This window comes from Podarcis raffonei, chromosome 14, assembly GCF_027172205.1.
Source record: "Podarcis raffonei isolate rPodRaf1 chromosome 14, rPodRaf1.pri, whole genome shotgun sequence".
Lineage (NCBI taxonomy): Eukaryota > Metazoa > Chordata > Lepidosauria > Squamata > Lacertidae > Podarcis > Podarcis raffonei.
Window position 1 is genome coordinate 27,762,356 of NC_070615.1, and position 25,256 is coordinate 27,787,611.

The following is a 25,256-nucleotide window of genomic DNA, read 5'->3' on the forward strand; positions in this document are numbered from 1 at the left end:
AATTTATAAAGTTAGGGTTTAAAAATTTATAAAGTTAGGGGTATAAAAATATACAGAGCTTTCTGGGTGGGGGAACATCACCATGGTCGAGAGGGGGACCCCTCTCTCTTTCCCCTCCCTCCCCCCTCCCAGGACCCCTGAGGCAGATGTGGAAACAGGCAGTGCAAGAGAAGAGGCTTCTGGGCAGTGCGAAGAAGCAAGCGTGGCCCGTTTGCCCCAGGGCAGAAAGGAATCTGGGGTGGTGGACGTGGCCAGACCTCTTCAGTGGCCAGGAAGGAGCAGGATGAGGCTCACAGAAGGATGGGGGAGAAGAGACAGCTTTGGCAGTAAAGGGGGACTCCAGAGCACCGTGGAAAGACTGGCAGCAAAACTGCTTGCGGACAACCTCAGCCTGATCCCCCAGACCTTCACAGCTGGCTCTGGAACCACTTCAGGGCAGGCTCCTTGTTCGCAGCCACCCACTGGATGTTGGCCTTCGTCTTCTCCAGGGCCTGCTCCAGCGCTCGTGTCCCCGAGCCAAAGCCCACATCCGCGTTGTCTGCCTTGAACTGCTCCAGCTGCCGGGAGGGAGAGAAAGCAGGCAAGGGGTCGTCACTGTCATCATCGGAGAGTGTGAGGAAGTGGTCAGAATGCTGGACTAGGACCTGGGTGACTTGGGTTCGAATCCACACACATCCACTCAGTCATGAAGCTCACTGGACGACCTTGGGGGCCAGCCCCAGTTTCTCTCAGCCTAACCTACCTTGCAGGGTGGTTGTGCTGAGGAATTATCTATCACATGTACGTATATTCCACCTTGGAGGGGAGGTGGAACATAAACAAGCAATTGTGGATTTTTAACTAAAAAGTGCCATTTGCTTTACACTGGGGTAACCAACACCATCCTTTGCTACGTGAGCAACCCATGTAGAACAGAACTCATTTTTTTTGTAAAGAATTGTCCCACTTCTTAACACTTAAATTGTTGCAGCCTGCCCTGGGACCTGCTAGTGGAAGGCAAGGAATATATTTTTTTAAAAAAGAATGAACACAACAGTAGCCACAGGGGTGAGCAGGGTGGGGGGAGAGGATGGACGTGCAATTCACCTGAGTAGCCCCTTTTTAAAAAACACCTGGTTTTTTTTAAAAAAATCAGTTGTTTAATTTACGCTATAACCCTTATTGATTAAAGTGTGGCTGCCCAGGGCAGGTTGGAAGCCCCCACTTCAAACAAATGGAGGACAGATGTGGGGGTCTGGAACTGGGAGAGGCTGTGGCCCAGATCCATGGGGTGGTCTTTCCAGCACTCCACCAAGCCTTGGGTGTTCTGAGGAGTGCCTGGCATCCTTTGGGTGGCCTGCGAAGGGTCATGCCTTCTGGCTCATCAAGGTGTTTGCCCCCCACCCACACTCTGCACAGGCCTCCCTCCTGCTCATCCGACTGTATACGGTCCTTACCTGCTGGAGCTCAAAGTTGGAAGCAAATCTCTGCGTCACCGCCTGGATCAGGTTGGAGAAGGAGAAGGAGCCTCCGCCGTACCTGGTTCGGTGGGTAGGGGGGTAACGGGAGGAAAGGGTGAGCCTGGGCACACACAAACACACACAACCAATGCCCCTCCCCTGTCACCAGCTCAAATCACCCCACTCACTGGTCAAAGAGCGTCTTCCAGTTGGCCCGGACAAAGTCCCACACAAGGCCCTGCCCAACCACGTTGCGGGAGATGCTGATGATGGTGGACGTGGCATCCTGACGGCGGATCTTCGTGGGGTCCAGCGAGAACTCAAGGTACCTGTGGAACCGGATGGGGGCAGGTCCTTGAGCTGGCACCACTAGCAGCAACTCCAGGGGACCCTGGGGGTCTGGGCACCCACAAAACCTCACCCTTGCCCAACCTCCCCACCACCACCACCACCACCGCTGCATTACCTCTGGCATTCAGCCGCCTCAGCGGCGACTAGGCCAGTGCCTGCACCTCTGCCATGGGCCTCTTTTGGGGCCCGCTGCAGCTGTGGGGGAGGCCGTGTGGCAGACAGAGACCCCACGGTGGAGGCTCAGGCCCTGGTTCAGGTGTTGCTGTGGCTCTGGAGCGCATATGCTCGCACTGCGCTGCAAAGTCATCCCATCGCAGTGAAAGCGGGCCCAAGTTGGCGCCACTGGCTGACCCTCTCCTGGCTGAAACCTGGCCCTCACTCCACCCTATTCAGTCCTTGAAGACCACATCTGCCCCTTGCCGCTTGCTTCCTGGGAGTGCATCTCCCAGGGGAAAGGGGCCACAGGCCTGACCAGAGGAAGGTTGGCCCCTGCTCGTCCCTAGGTTCTGAAGAAGCCTGGCGCATCCTCCTCATCCCCACCTCCACCCTACAAGGGTCTTGTCCAGCTGGGGCCACCTCACCTCTGGAGGATCCAGGGCTCCTGGCTGCAGGCCAAAGCAGAACGGAGCTTGTCAGCCTCAGACACCACGGTGGCATTCAGGAACATCTGCCAGCCAAAGTCCCAGGCCTCCTCCCCACCTGTAGAAATGGCACTGCAGTAGATGGCAGAGCGCAGGTTGGGTGCGATCCTGAAGGCGAGAATGAAGAAACGATTCATTTTCTGCATAATTTTTATTAAATTTTCTGTTTTACAATTTAAAATACTCATTTTACGCCCTTAAGATATGCATTTACACGCCAGTGAATATTTTATGCTACTATTTTATTGCTGTTATTAACAGATCCTATTTTTAATGGATTTATTTATATATATATATATATTGTTTTAATCCTATTGGTGTTTAGTTGATTTTTAATGATTTTTAGTTCTTTTATTTTAGCTTTGTTCCGCAATTTTTATTTGTAAGCCACCTTGAGCCCTGGTCCAGGAGAAAAGAGGGATATAAATAAACAATAATAATACTAGTCTGCAAACCACTCTTAGAAATGTATTTGTTTTTGATTAAGCGGCATATAAAACTTGCTAAATAAATAAACTAAATTTATGATTAGCTGGCAAAGCAGCAGCTGAGGACACACGGATCACTCGTGTGTCCTGATATCCTGCAGGAGTGGAATTTCTTTGAAAACAAAACAAAGAGGCAAACTTGCCTGACTGGCCTAAAAAGGCACTGCTGTTAAACTTTGATCTAGAGGATTTGCCTCTCCAATGCAACCGTGTGCATGCTTACTTGGAAGTAAATCTCTCTGTGCTCTGTGGGAGTTAGTGGAAATGATGTATCTGATTGCAACTTTTACATTTGGAAAAAGCAAGGGTCACTTCCACACTTAAAGCACGTGGCTTCCTGCAAAGAATCATAGGGACTGTAGTTTCTTAGGGGTAGCGGGAATCATAGCTCTGTCAGGAGTAAACTACAATTCCTGTGATTTTCCTGGGGAAGCAGTGACTGTTAAAGTTCTACAAATGTGCTTTCATGGTTTGGTGTGGATGTGACCCCAAACCAGCCTGAGGGATTGGTCTGCTCAAGGGGCGGAGGGCTCCCCAGAGGTCTGTCCTGGACCATTCAGGCACAGCCACAAACACTTACGGGTTATTGCTGGGGTCATTCATCCAAGTGTTGAACAAGTCACTGGCCAAATTCTGGCACTCAGAGATGCCAAAGGAGCAGGCTGTGTTGATGGCAGAGATCTCGTTGTACCTGGGCAAGGAAAGGAAACTCAGGGGGTTAGACTGGATGAACCTTGAGGTCATAGAATCATAGAATATTAGAGTTGGAAGGAGAGTCCACAACCTCCTGAGGGAGACCAATTCACTGTCAAACAGCTCTTAGTGTCAGAAAGTTTTTCCTGATGTTTAGTCCCCCTTCTTGTAACTTGTAGCCATTGGTTCGAGACCAACCCTCCAGAATCAGGAGAAAACAAGCTTGCTCCATCTTCCACGTGACAGCCCTTAAGGTATTTGAAGATGGCTATCATATCTCCTGTCAGTCACCTCTTTTCCAGGCTAAACCTACCCAGTTCCTTCAACCATTCCTCATAAAGCTTGGGTCCTTTCCAACTCTACAATTTGGTGGTTCTATGACTTGGAGCTAGAGAGAAAAGCAACCCAGGAGGCCTCCTGGCTGCAGCTTGGACCTGGAAATCCCAGGCACAGTGTGTTCCCAGCTTGGAGCACCACAGAGGAAGCCTCTCAGCCTTTTCCCCTGCCACTGTGAAATGATGGGATGGAGGCTTATCTTCCCACCTCCCCACTGCCCAGGGCCAAAGTGAGAGCTGGAAAGAGGAGCGAGAGGCAACAGAGCCCCCCCCCACCTGGTGCTGCATTGCAGAGACAGTTGGCCAGTAAGATTAGCCAAACCTGCTCAGCCCCTCCTTTGAGGGTTCTCCTGCCCCAACCAGGCCAGTTGTCAACCCCAGCCTAGCCCCTCCAGTGCCCCCCGACACCTTCCCCTCAGTCCAAGAAAACTCACTGGTCCATCAGGCCATCTGGGATTTTGGTCCAGTTAGCGGTGAGGTTCTTATAATAATTGAACAGAGGAGTGACCTGCTTCTGGATGTATTTCTGCAGAGGGAGAGGAGAACAACGCAGCAGTCATTAGGCAACGTTCTCTCTAAGAAAGAAATGGACCAATGCCTGCCTTGTAGCCCCCTGCCCAACTCCATCCCTGATTAGCACTAGGCTGGGAATGCCCTACCCCATTTGTAGGGTGAGGCTGGGGGGGGCTCTCAGAGGGTGCAGGAGTGACACTCTCTCCTCTTCCCTCCCAGCCCACCCGACACCCCTTGTCCCTGGAACCCCCACCCATGCCCACCATGACCAGAGCTCACCTGCATGGGCCCATACACCTGGCTGCGGTCAAACATGAGCTGGAAATAGCCCAGGTTGCTGAGTGCTGCACTCCAGGGCAGGTAGTCTCTCTCATTCCCCAGGTAAAGGGTGGTGTTCAGGGCCAGCTCCGTGCTGGTGTAATTTGCCCTGGAAGATTGAGACAGCTTTGGGTGGAGGGTGTGTGTGGAGCAGGCTGGTGGGGCCCCTCCCATCCCCTGCACAGTTCAGCAGCCCTGCATTTAAGGCCACCGAGACCACAGGAACTCATTACCCACCCCCACCCCACCCCCACAATTCTTGGATCAAAACCTAACCCAGAGTCCTGTTTGCAGTGCCAGCAGTGAGACTTATGCAGCCTTTTGCAGCTTAGAGCCCTCCAAGTGTTTAAGACCAGTGGTTCCCAATGAGGGTGGTACTGTACTCCGGGGGAGGATTGCCTAGGAGGTACTAAGACGCAAGGGGTTAGGGTTAAGTGGGTGCTGAAGGTGTAAATGACTATCAGAATTTAAAAAGCTGGCATTACTGGTTCGAGTCCATCTATTTTGTTGAATGGATTAAATTAAAAAGTTTACACTGAATTTTGAATAAATATGCAGTTACTTGTTTCCTCGTCACTTCCCTTCTTGCAAAAAGCCTGTTTCTTTTGGGAGAGCAGCTTTGGTTGTGCAAAAGTCCCAATCAACTATAACGAGGCAATCCAAATTTGCAAAGATGTGACTGAATCCCATGCAAAAGCTGCAACAGTCTGAAAGTGCCCGTAATCCAAAACATCCGGAGGCATCAGGATATGGAAGGCTGGCCCAGGAAGATGTGAAGCTCCTGAGCATGGGCAAAGTGCCCTGCTGTCACTACTAGAGGACTCAATGGACCTTTGCAAGGGGAAATTTCTGGGCAGACAAGCTTGGGCACCTCACACTCTTTTGATTTTACACAAGAGCAGCAGTAAGCCTGGGTGTCTTGGAAAAATGAGAGCATGCACACTCCACATAAGTGGGTGGGGGTATGTGCATCAACTCCAGACTGGCTCGCTGGTTCCAGAGACCAGCCCAGGAAGGACCAGGCAGGTTGGACCTGAGAGCACCGACAACAGCCACTTCTGCATCCAAGCAGCACAAGAACCCTGCTGTATCCTCATACGCCACCAGAGGGCACTTGGACAGAGGTTTGGCTTGAATGGCGTTGCGGGTGTATATAGAGATTAGTGACTCCCAGATACAGGGGAGCTGTAGGTAACCCAAAGTCTCGGGACTTCCGGGTTAGCGCCATTGGCTAATGGCGGATTCCCTCCGAGCTCCGGAGGGAATCGGCTCTGCAGGATTGGGTCTTGACCGCTGCGGCGACGCGGGGACCCTCAAAAATTACAGGTGGTGAAGCCTGTGAACCTGGTGACTCGGCGGGCACCATTTGCGCCCCCCCGACCTGTGAAGGAGCCCTTTTAAAGGCTTCGGAGCGGGGGACGGGGTGAGCGGCGCGGTGCTGAGAGTCGACTGCTTCTCCTGCGGAGTGAAGCCGCATTGCCATGGTCGGAGAGCGCTGACTTCTTTTTGTGAACAATTGTACTTTAAAGCAACAACCCGTGAGTAGTACGGAAATTGGAAAGATTTTTTTTTTTTAATTAGGCACGATCGGGGAAGGCGCAAACAGGAAGTCCATCTCCCCGTCTTGTAAATAATTTAAAGCAAGGACCTGCTAACTAAGGTCGAGAGAACCCTTTCTTTTTTACTTGGTAAAAGACATTAATTTCACAATTTGGCAATATAAGTAATCTTACTGGAGGATAAAGAGCTAATCTTGGGAGCTGAAGTGCCACCCCCCCCGGACCCGGGAGTGCTCCGCGAGAGAGCCAGCTGATGAGGTATTGAAGAGTTTGACAGCTGTCAAATTTAGCTGTCAAGACGGGAAAAGAGAACTTTGTTTCTGTTGTTTCTGCTGGCTATATTTGTTACAATTTGGTTACAATTTGTTGAAAACAAGGAAGAACTGTTACAAACTAACTTGATTTTTGGATTTGAATTGGAAGGAATATTAAGTTACCAAAATCCCTCTAGAGGGGGATTTGGGACAGTACAAGAATGGCTGGAGGAGGGAAAATTCAGGCTGGGTTGGACAAAGTTTTTGTTCTCTTGGGAAAGTTACAAGGCCAAATTGATGTTTTGGCCACAAATGTTGCAACTCTGAACTTAACAGTAAATAACATCACTGAATTTGATAAGGATTTGACTCAGGAAGCCCATGCAGCTGGACAAAAAGAGAAACTTGAGAGCTTTGAGAGTGTGGAGAAGGAGATATATGTTGTTCCTGAGGAAAAGGAAGGAGGAGCTGTAACTTTGCAGATGATAAAGGAGAGCCAGAGGCCTGACATGATGGCTACAAAGGAAAATAAGAACTTGATGTCGAAAATCTGGCTTGAATTGGAGATTGAAGAATGGAGAGATCTCCTCATGTGGAGATCTGAAGACCCAAGGATTACAAATTTGCTTAAGGTGGAAGTTGGAGCTTTGGGGACATTTGGACTTGAAAGGAATAAGAAACATGATTCGGGCTCCACTTTTAAGTATGGAGGTCTGGCTGGAAGAAACATGGATCCCGTTGGGCCAGAGCTTCTCCAAGATCTGGTGTTTAATATTAAGGACTATAAAAAAAACCGGCAGAGAGGAATTGAGAGAGAATTAAGAGCCTCGGACGTGAGATCTCCAGGCTGATAGTAGACTAAGACTGATGGACATTTGTTGGGGATTGAAACCGGGAAAGGGGGGGTGGAGTTTGGGAATCCAAAGGGTGTATAATTACAATCTGTTTTATTTTTATTTTATTTAGTTATTTGTATGAAAATTGGGGAATTCGTGGAAGGGAAATTGGGTCGACATTAGAAAAATGTTTTAAGAACGAGTATTGATGCATAAGTATTGTGTTTAAGTTTGGATAAGGCAAAATTGGTTTTTTAAAATGAACTAAATAGAAAAAGGTTAAAATTAGGGATAAGAACTTGCTGAACTAACATTTTGAATTGGAATATAAGAAGGGGAGGTGTGGGGAAGTCAGGGAAATATGTTATAGAAAAATAAGGATTGTGAACTTTATGTGTTTTTAAACCTTTTTGTTTTTCCTTTTTTGATTCTTTTTTAATGTATTAAAGTTGAAAATTTCAATAAATATATTTAAAAAAAAACACAAAGTCTCACCTGGCCAGGTTGAAGGAGTCATCAATCAGCTGAGCACGGTTAAGAATTGGGATTTTCTGGAAAGCAGCAGAAGTTGCTGGTCAGGATGGGAGGAACAGGAGGGAGGGGCAGGCTGGTAGGAAAGGGGGAGGGCAGGAAGGGAGCTGAAACATTAGACCAGTAGTTTTCAACCAGTGTGCCGTGGCACCCTGGGGTGCCTTGAAAGATGGTCAGGGGTGCTGTGGGCAACACTGGCCTCTATCCCTCTTTCCTTTCCTCCCTCCTCTGATGCCCTCTTACGTCTGCTCCACAGGCGAATGGTGCTTCTGGGAGGCACCTCTCTTTGGGGTGGGGGCAGCTCAGAGACCAGGCACGGCAACAGCAGCTGCCCTCGGGACTCCCAAGGAGAGAGGAGAGGAGACGAGGATGAGGGAACACTCCACAAGGGAGGGTGTGTGAAAAAGGGTGAGAGGCTGCCAGCTCTGCTGGCAAGGGATGACATAACTAGGCTCCTGAGCCCCACAGGGGTGCCAGAGAAAGAATGTACTGTAATTGGTCAAGGGAGCTGTGGACTCAAAAAGGTTGAAAACCTCTGTGTTAGACCAAGCCAAATCCAGCCATAGGGGAGCCCCGCCCCACCTGCCTTGCAAGGCCAGGTTCCCACATTCGCCCGAGACTCATGATGAAGGCAGAACACTGCTGACATTTCCTGCTAGTTCAGAGTTGCGGACCAGTCCCTGGTTTGGGGTTCCCAGTCTGTCTGAAACAGCCCATTTCCTTTTGTGCTATGTCACTTAGATTGTAACCCTGAGAGCAAAGTCAGTCTTATAGCACTACTGGTTGTTGTCAGCCACTCTGGGAGCCATTTTCAGCGGAATAATTCCCTCCCACCCTTGATTTTACTGTTTTACCTTTTGTAAACCACTTTGATGGTGTGTGTTTTTTTTTACAATCAAGTAGTGTATAAATTTTATGAAATAAATTAATACTGAGTCAGGAACAGTATTTTCCCCAAGGGCTGTGGGGGAGAAGGGGGGGAGCCTTTGCCTCACAGACTCTCCAGTTAAACCTTGAAGAAGTTGAACTGGAGGAAGATGGAGACCTGCCTGGGCTCCTGGCTGTGTTCAGATGAATGGGACCCTGGTTGTGTAGAGAGGGGAAGAAGGGAGTCCAGGTCTGTGGCTACCTGGTGGTCTGTCTTCAGCTGGTCCAGGAGCCTGTCCCAGTTCCCCTGGTCATAGTTCACCCGGAAATATCCTGTGACGTTAATGTTGAGGAGCAGCCACGTGTTAGGATCAGCCCCAATTGAGAAGTTGGAGTTCTGAGCTGCAAAAAGAGAGAGAGGGGTGACCTTGCGTGTGATCTAGAGAGACCCGTTCTCCAGAGCCAATTCCCCTCCCCCTGCCAATGTGGGCTCAGAGTGGCCCAGCTACAAAGTGTGATTCTAGGAAAGATGGCTAGAAAGGCGTCTCTTGGCAATGGGGATGGCTGTCCCTCTTCTCTAGCTAGCCAGGGAATAGTATGGTGCCACTTTTGCCTACTTGACTACAAAACTTACTTAAAAGCCTCAACCAAGCAACCATCTCGCAAGGTTGGGGTGACCCAGTACTTTGGTCTGAAAAGCCTAATATATCGTTCCCTACAGACCCTCCCAGGTGCTAAGATCAGCAGAGAGGGCCCTCTTGGTAGTTCCTCCACCCTCAGAAATTTGTGGGGGTGGCCCAGTGTGTGTTGAACCAAAGGTGAACTGTTCTGGACGCTCTGCAAACACCATCTCAGTAGTCAAGATAACCCCATAATTTATTAGTAGTTGTAGCAACGAACTCATATATGTTTATATTTTTTGCTTTGATGTTATCCTTATCTATGGGCTTGGGTGCTGGGCTCTGAGCCCAGAAAGGGGAACTATCTGTAAGATTTGGGTAGTTGCCACCTGCCGTCTCCTCTAGTCAGGTGAAGCGATGAGAAGTCCTAGACAAAGTGACATATGCTGCTTTGTGTATTTAAAAATGTATGAATGTTTGCTTGGGTGACGACAATCTGTCCCCTTGCTGAGGTGCCCGTCCCACGTCTGTAAAGGCTAGGAGACCCGGCAGGCTGTTTTGCTGCAAGTCTACATCCTTCTTCTTAATAGAACACTAGAACTGATCATTCTGGCGTTTTGGGCATCCTTCTTTGTTATCCTGCACCCAACCACTCCCATGAGGCCTCCTTTGGGTCTGCGGTTCAGAACACCTGGGAGAAGAAGGCATTCTCTGTGGCATACCCCTCCCCACATGTATGCTGTGAAATTCCCTCCCCACATGTATGCTGAAGATGAACCTCTTTACCCTGGCCTTTCACACCCAAGATATACAGGACCCGCTCTACTCCTGTGACTGCAACTTAGCTATTTTAAATATTGAATATTGAATAGTTGTAAGCTGCCTGGGGCCTGTTGGTGAAGGGTGGGTAATACGTTAAAGGAGGAGGAGGGGAAGACGGAGGAGGAGGAGAAGTTGTATTCAACAAACTTTTACCCTTTGAAAATTAATGGTCCTCAGTTAGCTATGGCCATGAATTTCAGTGGGTGTATTTTGAGTAAAAGCCAATTGAATGCAATAATAATCCCAGCGACACCACGGTAAAGCTGGGAAGATGGTCGCAGTGAAGGGTACCTGTTGTGCTTGTGAGCCAGTACAAGGGTATTGGATTATCTGACTTCATTGAGGAGACAGGGACGATCCAGGTGTAGCTGCAGAAAGAGACAGACAGGTGTGTCCTCCCTTGTCCTGAATCAAGCCAAAGGTCTCTTGGCTTCCAAGGAGGAGGAGGAGGAGGAGAGTGCACTGGCCAGGAAGTCTAGTGATGCCCTGCCAGGAACTGCCAATGGCCACAATGCTCTGGACACAAGCACACTCTTTCCTCCAGGTCGTTCTGGACTGGATATGGCCTTTCCATGGAGTCTGTGGCTCAGGGTTCCCTACTTACTTGAATTGTGAGGATCGGTTAACAACAGATGTTTGGTCCAGCAAGAAATGCTTCTGAGTGAGGCTCCCAGTAGCAGTGTCCACAGTCACCACTGGGAAGCCCATCTGCAAGGTCCACCGGTCCATGATTTCTTTGACTGTGCCAGGGAGTTCAAACTTGTCTTCATCTACTGCCTGTCCAAGGGAGGGAGTGTTAATGAGGCACAGGGATTCATAGCAAAAAAACAATCAAGAAGACTTGTGGCAATGCAAAGCCTACCAAGCGCATTATGGCATCATAAGCTTTGTCAGATGCAATCAATGCAAAACACTCAGCTGTGGCTTCTGGCCACAGTCACACACCCCTTGCCAAAACTCTATGTTGCTTCAAGGTGCCCACTTAGGGCTGAGCCCTCCAGCCCCACATAAGGGTTTAGCCCTCATAGCTATGGATGGACAACCAGGAAATAACCCAGTTCTGTTGAAAATCCCAAAGGTAATATTTAAGGGGAAAGGGGAAAGGGCAAAGCTCAGCATCTGATTTGCATGCTGAAGGTCCCAGGTTCAATCCTCAGCTGGGTGATACTTCCTTCCTGGAAACCCTGGTGTGCTGCTGCCAGTCAGTGTAGACAATACTGATCTAGATTGACCTAGACTCTGACTTGGTATAAGTGAGCTGTTCCTCCCCTTTTCAGCCTCCTCCATCAAGTCGTGTGCAGAGGCAGAAGGAAAGGGAGGGGGGCTGTTGGCACAGGGTCACATGCCAGAAAGCAAAGAGTGCCCGAGAACAAAAGCTACCATGAAAAGCTCTCTTCTTCCCTCCCTCCCTCTCTGGAGAATGAAGTCTGTCCAGTATTTAGCACAGGAGACACTGACTTGTTGAGCATCACAAGCAAGGGAAAGGAAAGTCTCTGCCCCCAGCAGCTTGCAGTCTAAACTTCAACAGTGAGAGATGCGACTAAAGGAGGGGAAAGGGTGGCAAAGAGAAATGGAAGCAGGTCACGGTCACTGAGGCTCCTGTGGCTGGAGAAGAGGCCGGTGGGAGCGAAAAACCTAAGGCCTGGAAGAAGAAGCAACCTTTGAGGGAATATGCAAAAGCAGAGTGGGCTGGGGGGAGGAGGTGGAGAAAAAAAGAGAAAAGGTAGAGCCAATTAAATAAGCAGGAAGGGTGAAAATCATGGGGTGGTGGATAATGCAGGAACAGAGCAGAAAGAGAGGAAGGCTGAGCTATACTCAGATCCTGTGGATTTCCCTCTTCAGCCAAATTTGACACCCGTCTAAGTGGGCAGTGCCCAGGGCAGGAGGGCAGGAGATGGGCTGACTGGACTGGCAGCCCTGATGTAGGGGGACATGTTTAAAATCTGTTGACAGCAAAATGCCAGCAGGAGAGGAGGATTCAAAATGAGCTCAGGGTTTGAGCAACGGCTGTACCGGGGGATGCCAAATGCACAGCTGTAAGTTGTTACACACACGGAAGCAGCGCTCAGCAAAAAGCCCAAGAAGGAGATCGTGGACTGAAAGGGAGCTGCACTGCAAAGGAGCCAACCGGGCAGAGTGGACATTTGGTCCCAGGGAAGTCAATCAATGCAACCATCCTGAGGCAGGCAAGTCTAAGACCCAGGCAACTGTTGGACCAAGGCACAGCCAGCCTTGGCCAAGCCATGTTCATTCAAAGACCTGAGTTCCTGGCATCACAGGGCCAAATGCATGCTTGCTGAGGAGAAGTCAGTGGCTTCAAGGAAAGCTCCAAAGATAACCCAGAATCTAGAAAGCCCATCCTCGAGGGTGGGGGGAGAGGCTGGAGGAAGGCCAGGGGAAATATATTTGGCCAAGGAGTGTGTGTGTGTGTGTGTGTGTGTGTGTGTGTGTTCACAGTTTCCAGATGTTTCTGAGAATTCCAGAAATTAGCTAAGAGGATGACTGTTTGCCCGCTGAAGACAAAAAGCAATTGTGTTCTTATAAATAAGGATGGGCTTTTGAAAATGAATTAGGCAACTTCATGCAAGACAGCAAACAATATTGTGTCTAACAACCTTGTGTATGTGTTTATGGTCTCATCCAAACTTGCCCTTGCCCCCGCTGCCTTTCCCCAGGGAAACCCAATCTTTACTGCCAAATTGGAGCAAATGTCAATTGAGTTTTCCCCAGATTGATACTTGCACCGATCTATTGATAAAGAGGGTGTTTTCTGGGAGAAAGCAGCAAGAGAAGGGCAAAACCTCTCAGACCTGTGCCTAGAAAGTGCAGGACAAGTGGGAAACCACTCAGATCCACAGGACAAGGGCAAGTCTGGATGAGCCCTGTATAACCAGCACGTTGAACAAACCATCGTCCAACCAGGATGCAACAATGGTTGGGAGACCTATGAAAGCCCCTCCTCCCCCTTGGAAGAAGGCTCACCCCCACCTGCAGCTGAGAGAAGTAGCCTCCAGACACTGCCTGGCCAGGAACACAGGAAGCTGCCTTTTACTGAGTCAGACCATTGGTCCATCTAACTCAGTATTGCTTACACTGACTAGCAATGGCTCTCCAGGATTTTAGGCAGGAGCCTCTCCCAGCCCCTCCCTGGAGACATCAATGGGTATTGAACCTGGGGCCTTTGACTTGCAAGGCAAATGCTCTTCCCACTGAGCTATGACCCTTCCACCCTAACTAGAAGCAGCCACTGGCATTTTAAATGGAAGGAACAACTGGACGTACCAACTGGAGGTGATGCCAGAGGTCATCGTAGACGGTGTTTCCATATGCGAAGGCCTGAAAGTATGACTGCAGAAAGAACAGAAGGTGAATGTGAGAGAGAGAGAGACTGACGCCCCCCATCCCAGCTGCCGTTGGGCCCTAGGGAAGCCCACGCCTCCTTGGTGTGCAACCCACATTGCCTTTGCTCCATTAGAGTTTGCTGGGGAGGTGGGAATGCACGACCCTTCCCTTTGCTCACCCATGTCTCTCCCCACACCCCACACCCCACCCCACAGCAAAACAGGGGGAGGAAACGCCAGCCCAGGGCAGTGCAGGTATCACTATGAATGACCCAGCACTTGCCAAGACAGGCCTTACCAGCAGCCCCTTTCTGAAGCGGTCCTCAGTGAGGAATTCGGAGAGCATCCGCAGGACTGAAGCTCCCTGTGGAGAGAGGAGAGGGCAGTGAAGGGAGAGGCCACAGGATGTCCTCTCTCACTCCCCCCCATGATGGTTCCACACCCAAATGTAAATCCCAAAAGCCAGGCTTGGATAATTCTACGAGCCCCAGTAATGCAGCTGATCCTCTCAGAACCACCACCTTTTCATAGGTGAGTGGCCCTCTGCCAGTCTTAGCTTTGAAGTACCAAGGGAAAGGCGTTGGCTGCTCCCAGCTCAGTTCTCTGCATCCAAGGTTGCTCCATCTGGGAAGGGAAGAGAGGCAGGCACTCCACCTTCCCCCAGACCCAACCACCCAAGGCACACTCACCTTGCTGTAGGCGATGGCATCAAAGACTTCGCTGATTTGCGCTGGTGTGTTGATCTCCGCTTCGGGGAAGGACAGCGGGTGCGAGGAAGCCAGTGCATCAATGGCCATCACACGGTACATTTCGCTGGAGACCATCAGGTCTTTCTGCAAATCAGTTCCCCAAAATCTCATGGTCCATCCTCACAACAAACGCTCTTAGGTAAGAGTGTGTGGTGGGGGATAGTGACTGGCCAAAAGCTTTATGGCTGAGCAAGGATTCAAATCTAGTTCTCCCTGGTCCAAGCTCACTGCCTGCTACTGTATTTACATCCCTTTCTACCTGGAAAGGGGACCCTTCATGCTCTGGAGGCTCTTCCTGTGCCACACGGGAGCCCCTTCCAGTGGCAACCACACCTTGCCACAACATAAGACCAGCTCTTCCCTCGCTCCTACATGGACCACATCCACACTCTGCCTCAGTGTGGGTTTATTTTCATAGAATCATGGAGTTGGAAGGGACCACGAGGGTCATCCAGTCCAACTTCCTGCAAGGCAGGAATTCTTCTTTCCTTTTTCTTTTTTTGTCCAATGCAGGGTTTGAACCCTGAGATTAAGAGTCTCATGCTCTACCAACTGAGCTAGCTCTCTTTCTCAAGCCAGCTTAATTCTCAGAAGCCATGAAAATTATAGTTTTGTGGGGAGACCGGGGTTGTGTACACCATGCATTTAAAGCACACGCACACACCAAAAATCCTGAGAACTGTAGTTTGTTGAGAGTGCTGGGAATTGTAGCTCTGTGAGGGGTAAGCTACAGTTCCCAGAATTCTTGCAGTGAGGTGAAGGTGCTTTAAAGGAGTGTATGAAAGACCTTATCAGCACCTTCAGAGAAATCCAGGGACCTTGAGATCACTTGGAAGCAGCCATCTTTGGTTTCCAGGGTGAATATGTCTCCAAACCCCCCACTACCTAGCCCTCTCCTTTTGCCAGCTACCTTTGCAGAGCTCAGGCTGCCTGAGAAGGACTTGGGTCAGGAGCTACATTATTCCTCAGAAGCCTCCCAACACCATCCAGCCCTGTTCTATCTCACAAAAGCAACTTACAATATCCCAGGTGGGTTCCGCTGCATCGGCACCAAGATATTCCACATAGGATGCAAAGCCTTCGTTCAGCCACAGGTCATTCCACCAACGGAGGGTCACGAGGTTCCCAAACCACTGGGGGTGGGGAAGCAGGAGGTTAGTCAGCCTTGAAGCCCCCTCAAATACTCCCTCGGTGCATGGTATTGGGTGGGTTTGAAGTGTGTCAGGTGCCCAGCCAACAATCACCTCATGGGCTGGGAGAAGTCTTCAGAAAACGGCCAATGAGAGTGAAGAGGGTCTGTTGACTGAGCAGGAGTTCCTGGGAAGAGCCCTGCAGCTAGACCAGAACACAGCCCACCCTGTCCAGCACTCAGATCTCCCAGTGGTCAACCAGGTACCCCAGGGGAAAGCCCATCAACAGGACCCAAGTGCAAGATCCCCCTCCCCACTCAAGTGGCCCGTGTGGTTCCAAAACCCGTAGAGAGTACCTGATGGGCCACTTCGTGAGCGATGACGGTCAGCACCCGCTCCTTGTTCCCAATGGAGGAGAAGAGCGGGTCAAAGAGCAAGGAGTTCTCACGATAGGTCAACAGCCCCCAGTTCTCCATGGCGCCAGCATTGAAGTCCGGGAGGGCGACCTGGTCTGGGGAGAGAATGTCCCATGAGCCAGACTGGGACCACCAGCCAGGCTTCCACAGCTGGGAGTCAGTTGTCACTCCTAGGTCTTTTTACAAGCAGTGCTGTGTATATTAAAAGCCACTTGTGAACAGCATTATCATACTGTAAAGAGTTGGAGGGGCTGCAGACCTGCCCTATCATTCAGCCACAGGGAACTGAAGTCCCAAGCTAGGTTTCCCCACCTTGCTGCCTTCCAGGTGTCTTGAGCTACCTCTGTGATTAGCTGCATTGCAGGGGCTTGGACTAGATGAGCCTTTGGGTCTCTTCTAAAGCTACCATACCGTCATCCTATTAACTTCCATCAGGCCCAGCCAGCATGAATGTATTGTCTACTCCAACACAGCCAAGCTGGCTGCGGCTGATGGGAGTTGCAGCCCAAGACATCCAGAACATCCTAGGTTTCTCTAAGCATGGTCTGTGGAAACATCATAAGTTGAACAGTCAGGAGAAGGAGGTTATAAGAACCAAGGAGGGCCTATCTGGTCCAGCATCCTGTCCTCACAGAGGCCAACCAGATGTCCCAGTGTGATGCCCAGAAGCAGGACCTGAGCACAGCAGCAGCAGCAACACTCCCTGCTAGTGATTCCCAGCAACTGCCATTCAGAGGCATTTAATGCCTCTGACAGTGGAGATCAGGCTTCAGAATAAGCAGGAACAAATTGTGAGAGCAGAGGTGGATTTAGGGCAGTGTGAGTGGTGCAGAGGTACTGGGCACGCAGCCAAAGAGAGGGTCTTCTCAAAGCCCAGGAATCGCTTGCCCAGCTTGGGGCGGGAGGAGGTGTGAGGGCTCTGAAAGGGTCCTAGAGCCCTCCTTCCTAAAGCTGGGCAAGCACTCACCAGGCTTTGAGAAGGAGTAAGGAGGGCTCTAAGACCCTGCCAGAGCCTTGCATGCCCTTCCCAAATCCCGCTCCTTTTTACTAGGCTTAAGGAGGAGGGGAGGGCATCAAATGTTGGTCATGCACAGGGCAACAATCTTACCAAGGTCATTTTCACCTTCCCCCTGCAGGCTCCCCCAGCCCCCGCTACCCACTTCCCACCCGAGCCTCGGGTCAGCCCTCCCTCCTGCTTCTGCACCAACCTAGTTTGCTGAGCGGGTAAGATGTGTTGTAATGCCTCTCAAAGAAAGCCAGGATGGGTCCAGTGACACTGATGCCATAGTCTCCCTGGCCCTCTGCAATGGCTTTGGGGCGGCCCCAAATTCGCATCTGAAACGGAATAGGGATGTCTCAGCAAGGATCGTCAGCAGAGGACCAAGCCTGGGTGGGAGCAGGGCCTGGGGTCCCTGCCTGGAATAGGTGCCCAGAAATCCCTCCGAGCAGGGAGAGCTCCCGAGGCCCTCAAGAAGGAGGCGGTCTTCCCCACTGCCACGCCTACCAAGACGTTTTTCTGTTGTCCCTGCACATAGTCAAACTGGCTGACGATGAAAGCAAGCAAGTAGGTTGACATCTTGAGTGTGGGTTGAAATGCTGTCCGGTTCCAAAGCTGTCCGTCCAGCTGCATCTGTGTGGTGCCTAGAGTGTGGGGAGGAGAAGAGACCATAAACCTGCTCTGCTGATCTTGCCTAAAGTCAAGACCCAACCATGACCCCTGTTTATCTCCAAAACCCCATAACTTTTTGTCTGCATTTGCAGTTTCTGGAGTCCAAGGGTCCCAATCCCAGTGCAGTTGGTAGACTACATTGTTGGACTGAATGTGGCCATTCACCTTGTGAGTGTCATCAGTTGTCACCAGGCAAACAGGCATTGTTACCCCAGAGAGAAGGAGGAGGCAAGAGGGTCCTGCCCTCAAATGACAGCACCCAGCTCAATGCTGTGCATTGCTCTCACAGTTCCTTTGCTCTGTGGCTGAGTCCATTCTGAAGCAGGATCCTCTCCCTCCAGCACGTTTTTCTAGTTGCCCTCACTTGCTTCCCTTTCTCTCATTTGGTGGACAGTTCCCAACAGTGCCAGCCCTGATGGCTGAGGTGGAATTACTGTTAAGCCCACTAATAGTGAGGCCAGTGTGAACTGACCACAAGCCTGGGAAGAACCAGTTAAAGAGGAACCTGACAGCTGACTGTTAAAGGGGGAAAACCAATTCCATTCAACATACAAAGAGGGGTCAGACAGGCACAGTAAAAAAGGGGAAGGGGTTGAGTCAGTTGTGGTTGGATGAGAGAGGGTGGAGTGCTGGTGTGGCAGAAGGTGATTGGGTAGAGGATGAACAGGTAAGATGACATATCTGCCTATATAGCATGCATCCCAATGGACTCTTTGGACTCTGGCTGGGAATTTGGTGTGAGCCTCTGTACTTGAGCTCCCAAGGGAAATCACCTCCCTCCTCCCACACAGGCTTCTTCCCTTCAGGAAGGCTGATTCAGCAGCTCTTGGATCCCAAACCTCTGGTGATTCAAAGACTTCTCTCCCCCATTCCACTGGACACAGACCCCCCCCCCCCCCGCCCCAAGCATGTCCTGACTCCAGACTCTGCTTAATGGGAACACCATCCAGTACCTGTGGGAAGCAAGAGGCACCCAGTGTGGGCACAGAAACCTCCCCCTCAGTCTCCTCCCACTTCCAGTCTGGCTCTCCCCTCCTGCCCTTCTACCCATGCAAGGAAAGAGCCGCAATCTCTTGGGAGAGGAGGGAGGGGGTCATGAACACAGATGGAAACTGAGGAGGAGGAAGTGGCAGGTGTGCTTCACCACCACCACCAAGGGGAGTCCCTTTGCCCCACCCTCCCTTCACCCCCTTACTCTGCACAGGCATGTTGGAGAGAGCCACATGGTCAGATGGGTGGATCAACACGATGGTGAAGGTGGCCTTCATGGCCGGCTCATCAAAGCAAGGAAAGGCCTTCCGGGCATCAGCCGCCTGCATCTGCGTTGTGGCCACCACCCTGGGAGGAGGACAGAGGCTGGTCAGTGCATGTTCCCCCAGGTCCGTCCACCCACCCGCCATGCCATGTCTTCCTGATTTATTGAGACAAGGGGGCTTGTGTCTTCCAGGGTCTGCCCTGCTTCTTAGCTGCCCAGATATTTTCAAGGCAAGTTGCAATGCAAACACCCACCATGGGAGGAGGTAGGTGTGGGTGGAGCTCCCCAGGTTGGGTGCAGGTGGGGAGTTACCTGGAGCTCTTGAGCAGGGGCGTGGGGGGCCTAGCCCCTTTTCTGAGTCAAGTAGCAACAGTCTCCATCCCAACCTCAGAAGTTCCAGGCCTGATTTGGCCATTACCCTGTCCTAGAACGGGAGTGGGGGTGGGGGCGGGCACTTCATGGGGTGGGGGCAGTCCCAGAGCTCAACTCTGGAGACTCTCAAGCAATGTCACCTAGTCACTCACCACAGTGGCACCAGGTCTCTGCTAACAGTGCTATGTCACATCCGTCCCACTTTGCTCTCCTGTAAACCGGTCTCCTCTCAACATAAGGCAAGCAGGAAGGAGTGGCAAGAGGGCTATGGGGGGATCAGCCACCCTGGGTGGGGCACCTCCACATCAAACTAAACAACAGGTTGTGGTTTGCGGTTCTACAGAAGCCCTAGGGAGGACACATCAGGGACTTGCAAAAGGGCAGGTAGGAGAAGCTTTGGAGTGTACAAATGGCTGAGGAGTCCCTTGCCTTCATCCACACCACCACCCTTTGCTGCAATGTCCCACTCTGGGTGGATTTTCCTCCAGCTCCTTGCTACAGGTCTCTGTGGCTGCCCCAGAGCTGCAGGGTTGGTGACCTGGTGCCAGGTGGGAGGAGGAGCCCAGCCTGTTCTGAGGGCAGGTGGCTGCCAGGCAGCAGAGAGGGATGGCTCTGGCCTCCCCCCTGCTTCAGATGCTGATAACACAATCCAGTGTCTATAGCCTCCCCAACTCACACCCTGCCAGGCTTGTCCAGAGATCTTCCCAGACACAGAGACTGGCTGCAGGAACTGTATTTTTCATAGAACCATAGAACTGTAGGGTTGCCCCACCACACAAACACACACACACAGTTCCACCTACTTGCGAACCCCATCCTCCATGTATTCACTGCGATAGAAGCCAGCCAGGTCATCCGCCAGCTCCCCACGGAAGCTGCTCAGCAGCTCATAGGACGCATTCTGCTGGAGGCTTCCGCTAAGCTGCACCACCAGGTATTCAGTCTTTTCCTGCAGCCAGGTCCGAGAGATGGCTGGTGCTGTGGACCCGTTTACCCCACGCAGAGAGACGAGGTTCCCTGCTTGCTCAATGTAGCTGAGCTTCTTGCTGTGGATGAGGATGAGGTCGGTGGGCTCCACGCACACAAATTGCACTGTGCTGTTGCCCGTGAAGACATAGAGTCCTTGAGCATCCTGGGTCAGGAAGGGTTGCAGGGTGACATCATAGTGCACAGGCTCGAGGGTCTTGGGTAGCCGCATTTGATTCCAAGGGTCGTTTGGGTTGGCAGCTCTGGTGGTGGTAGTGGCGGTAGAGATGGAGCTAGATGGGGTTGGGTCAGACACATCATTGCTTGACTTCTGCTTCTCCTCTGCATAGACAACCGCCAGAGCAATGATGGTGGCCACAGCGGCAACCGCAAGAACGATCCCAACTATGCCCAGCGTCCTGCTGATGAAGAAGCCTTTGGCCATGGTTAAGGATGGCAGGAGAGAGAATCTGTGAGAAAGAGAAGGCAAGGACCTGCAGGCCTCTTATATGTGGGCTCTGGGGTTTTACTGATCCTGGTTCATTAGTTAATCATCAAACAGCTGAGAGATGGGCGAAGGTCACTGAGGCTTCCCAACCTTGCAGACAACTTCTTCCCTTGGCCCTGTGGGAGAGTTAATGGGGAACTGAGAGCCAGCAGCTTCAAAGTGCATGCAATCTTTACCTGCCTCTCTCTCACTCCTGGAGGGTGGGGCAGGGTGGGGGGGTGTGAATCCTTCCTTTCGTCTGCCCTAGAATCAGGGCAGTTAGGAGGAACCCCAAGGTCATGCAGGAATCACCTGAATCACCCAACATTGGATAGAGGTCATCCATAGATTTTAATGCTATTGCCAGATCAGGTGTAATTTCATATATACCTCTATCATTCCTCTCCTTCCTTTTTCTCTAAACTTTCTCTACAAAGCCCCAACCACAGTAATCTTCCCTCATAGGGATGTTGCTCCACCCCTCAATCATTTTGATTGCCCTTTTCTGAACTGTTTCCAACTCTACAACAGCATTTTTAAGGCGAGGTGACCAGAAATGGGCAGCATATTCCAAGTGTGCTTGTCCCATAGATCTGAATAAAAGCATTGTTATATTGGCAGTCTTGTTTTTCATAGCATCATGGTTAACTCCCTCCAATGCCGGAATCACAGCTAAAGAGTCCCCAACCCTCTGTTTAAAAACCACCAATGAAGGTTTGATTACCACTTTTCGAGGTAGTCCTTTCCATTATCAAACAGCTCTTACTGTCAGAAAGTTATTCCTAATGTTGGAAAGTGAGCAAGGTCCCAGGTAAAGAAGATTGTTAACTTAGGATGCTAGAATATGCAGAACTTGCAGGTTTAACACATAGAATAAGAGAAGAAGAACATATATTGAAAGAAGAGTAGAAAATATTTATTGAATATATGGAAATAATTGCACACCGCTGAAAACGCTGGCAGTATTAAGATAAATTCAACAGTGTGATTAATGTTTGAACAATGTAAAAATGGAGAACTGATTTAAACAGTTATAGCAAAATATGCAGGAATGGAAGATTTGTACAATGAACCATGGAAGGAGGAGAAGGGAAGTCACTGGATATTTGAAAGTATGTAAAATGTTTATTCTGAAATGTAAAAATTGAAAATTTAATAAAAACTATTTTTTTAAGAAAAGAATGTTATTCCTGATGTTTAGTCAAAATCTCATTTCTTGTAATTTGTAATTTCTTGTAATTTGAATCTATATTGATTCTGGTCTTACCCACTGCAGCAACAGAAAACAAGCTCACACCATCTTCCATGGGATAGCCCTTCAGATATTTGAATATATTTGATATTTCAATCCCTTTCTTACTGATCATTAGCATGGAATTTGCCTTTTTCTCAGCTGCCACACAATAGGTTGACATATTTATCACATCATCTGCCAGAGGCCCAAGATCTCTTTCTTGGTCAGTCACTGCTGGTTCAGACCCCATAAGCGAATATATTAAGTTAGGATGTTTCCTCCAGTGTTCATCTTTCACTTACACCGAATCACATTTGTCATTTTAATGTCCTTTCACCTAGTTTTGCAAAGATTCTTTTGGAGTTCCTTGCAATCCCTTCAGTGAAGGAAAAGCTTTTTGAAAGCATAAGTACACTATGTCTACAGGATCACCCCTCTCTGGTGCCTGCCCTCAACAGCTCTGACAACATTATTACAGAACCTAACTATGTCATCTGCAACATGAGGGGTTAATTCGCCTCTTCTGGAGCGATCCGCATATCATCATCTGCCACCTGTGCCTTTCTAGAGTCTGCATGAGACAAACAGGCCAGTCTCCACTCGGAAGAATAAATGGACAGAACTCTGGTGTCAGCAATGGCAATAACTAAAAATTAGCAGGGGAACATTTCCTCCTTCCAGGACACTCTGTAACTGGCTGTAGAGCTACCCTTAAACAAAGGAGTTTCAAAGGAACTGCCTGCAATACGAAACCACTGAATTGCAGTTCATTAAAGGTGCAGTGCTATCACTTGCTGTGACAAAGGTAGTTCTTTTTTTAGATGAATGGCATGTGCTGATTGGCTTATGAGTGCCAAGATGCCTGTGTTATCAAGAACTTTTTGAGTGAATAGCCTCTATTAATACTTAAACCGGTAATCTTCTGTACATTTTTTGTTTGTCTAACACTTCCTTCTGACTTCACTGCTCACAATCCCCTTCTCAACCTCTTATATATGTGCCTGCAACTCAGGGTCATCCTTCTTTCATGTATCTTTAGTCTTTAAGGTGCCACAAAACCCTGGAGCAGGCAGAAGCTAACCATCTCCTGCATAGGACAGTGTCAAAATTGGCCAGCTGTATATTATTATTATTATTATTATTATTATTATTATTATTCCTCCACCTTTTCTCTGACATGGACTCAAGGCAGTATACAGCTAAAGTAAAAGGTAAAGGTACCCCTGCCCGTATGGGCCAGTCGTGTCCGACTCTAGGGTTGTGCGCCCATCTCACTTAAGAGGCCGGGGGCCAGCGCTGTCCGGAGACACTTCCGGGTCACGTGGCCAGCGTGACAAAGCTGCTCTGGCAAGCCAGCACCAGCGCAGCACACGGAAACACCGTTTACCTTCCCGCTATAAAGCGGTACCTATTTATCTACTTGCACTTGGGGGTGCTTTCGAACTGCTAGGTGGGCAGGAGCTGGGACCGAAAGACGGGAGCTCACCCCGCCGTGGGGATTCGAACCGCCAACCATGCGATCGGCAAGTCCTAGGCACTGAGGTTTTACCCACAGCGCCACCCGCGTCCCTTGTATAGCTAAAGTAGAAACAGCTAAAAACATAGAACTTAACAATCATTTACAAAAGAATTAAGATTTAATGGAATAAACACAGAGAGAGAGATATCACTGCAATAAAAACATTATAGCAGCAGGGCTTTCCTTAGAAACACCCAGTTTCCAAAAGCCTGTTGGAAGAAGAAAGTCTTCACCTGTCAATCAGAAGGACAAACAGGAGCAAACCAGTCTAATTTCCCTAGGAAGGGGCACCCACCAAGAAGGACCTTCTCCTGTGTCCCTACCAAGCACTCCTATGAGGGTGGTGGGACCAAGAGAAGGCCCTCCCCTGAAGAGCCCAGTCAGGTTTGGATGAGGGAACATGGTCATTCAGACAGCCTGGACCTAAACCATATATGGCTTTATAGGATTGAGAATGTGTTATGAGTTGAAAAACAGTCAGTTCCTTATGTATAAGAAAAAGCTATAAATGGTGGGCACAGCAGGGTGGGGGACAAAGCGGGGTAGGGGGGCAAAGGGCATCTCACTTGGGGCAGGAACCCTCTTCTCTTAGTAGGAATGTATGCTTGGGACAGTCCAAAATTTGTTTAAAATCTCAAGTTCCTTATTTCTCCCCGAAACCTGGGAGAAAGATGTTTCAAGCCACCTTTCCCAGTCAGTTCCCCACCAGATGTTTTGGACTACGAATCTCATTGGTCCTAGGTGTCGGTGTCTGTGCTAGCTGGAGCTGATGGAAGTCCAAAAGACGCCGAGGGCACCAGGTTGGGGAAGGCTGTGTTCAGGCATGTTGCAGGAAAAAACAGCGTTTTGAAAAGCGAGTGTTGTGGCCCCCCAAAGGGCGCTATTTAAGAGTTCCGGGGCACATAAACACTAGCTCCTTCTCTAGGCTGCTCCTGCAGCTCCGAATAGTAATAATAATTTATTATTTTGTACCCCGCCTATCTGGGTTGCCCAGGGGCACAGGGACCTGGGCGCCCACGTCAGCCTTGCGGAGACCACATCATCGTCATCATCCGCTGGATAATCCCACACACCCCTCCGCTTGCCTACTCACCTTGACTCCCCCATCCCCAGGCTGGGCTCCATTCACAGCCGAGTTCCTAGTTGGAGCAGGCTGGGGCGTTCTCCTGGCCCACGGCGCCTGGCCTGCTCTCGGCTGCTCTCTCCAAAATCAGTCACAAGGAGAGGGCTCTTTCCAAAGCTCCGAAGGAAGTAGCCAGCCCTGCGCTGATCCCTCACCGTCTTAACCCCTGGGCTGCTGGGCGGGACAGAGGAAACCAGGCTCAAGAGAGGGAAAGGAGCGAGGAGGCTGCCTCTGTCCTGGCCAGTCGCTCTCTGTCATCCCACACTTGTCCCAGGCTCCTGCTGCGCCTTCAACTCTGCCCCACAACGCTGGACGCACAAACACACACCCCGGGCCCACCTCCTCTCCAGCTGCCAGACCGTCACATCTGGAAAGGATTTCAGCGGGAAGCGGGGTGGAGGCTCCTGAGTGCTGAAAGCAGGAAGTGGAGGTCCGTTTTCTGGGGAGGGGACGTTGGGAATCCTCGGGGTCATTTTGCAGGGCCTCTGACTGCAGGCTCCGGGGGCTCCGAGCTGGAGCAGCTTTCGCTGCACACCCAGGGAGAGCTGGAGAAAAGGAGCCAGCGGAGGGACTCGCCTCTGGCTCCTCTCCCTGCTCAGGGCCCAGTTTCGGGCAGGCTGCACCAGCCTTGCCTCCAAAGTGCCAGTAATCACAGCTCCCTGCCTTGATCTACACGTTCCTTCTGCCAGAGACTCAGTGGGAAGTTGCTTTCTCCCAGCTTGAAATCC

General features: G+C 50.4%; 1 protein-coding gene across 2 annotated transcripts; it reads right to left on the reverse strand.

Moving 5' to 3' along the window:
* Positions 1–24,792, reverse strand: ANPEP (alanyl aminopeptidase, membrane). Of its 2 annotated transcripts, XM_053364848.1 has the most exons (21): positions 24,495–24,792; positions 20,003–20,782; positions 18,768–18,910; positions 17,408–17,544; positions 17,112–17,238; positions 15,844–15,998; positions 15,377–15,490; positions 14,298–14,441; positions 13,907–13,972; positions 13,550–13,615; positions 10,872–11,044; positions 10,559–10,635; positions 9,088–9,227; positions 7,923–7,978; positions 4,740–4,887; positions 4,382–4,473; positions 3,500–3,610; positions 2,372–2,539; positions 1,628–1,768; positions 1,437–1,518; positions 1–557 (listed from the first exon to the last, which is right to left on the reverse strand). In XM_053364848.1, the coding sequence occupies exons 2-21, from the start codon at positions 20,608–20,610 to the stop codon at positions 408–410; spliced, it is 2,898 nt and encodes a 965-aa protein (XP_053220823.1). In that variant the 5' UTR covers positions 20,611–20,782; positions 24,495–24,792; the 3' UTR covers positions 1–407. The 2 variants fall into 2 exon arrangements, with proteins under 2 accessions (XP_053220823.1, XP_053220824.1); XM_053364849.1 differs by lacking the exon at positions 24,495–24,792 and having other exon boundaries at positions 20,003–20,789.
* Between the last annotated feature and the right edge of the window lie 464 nt (positions 24,793–25,256).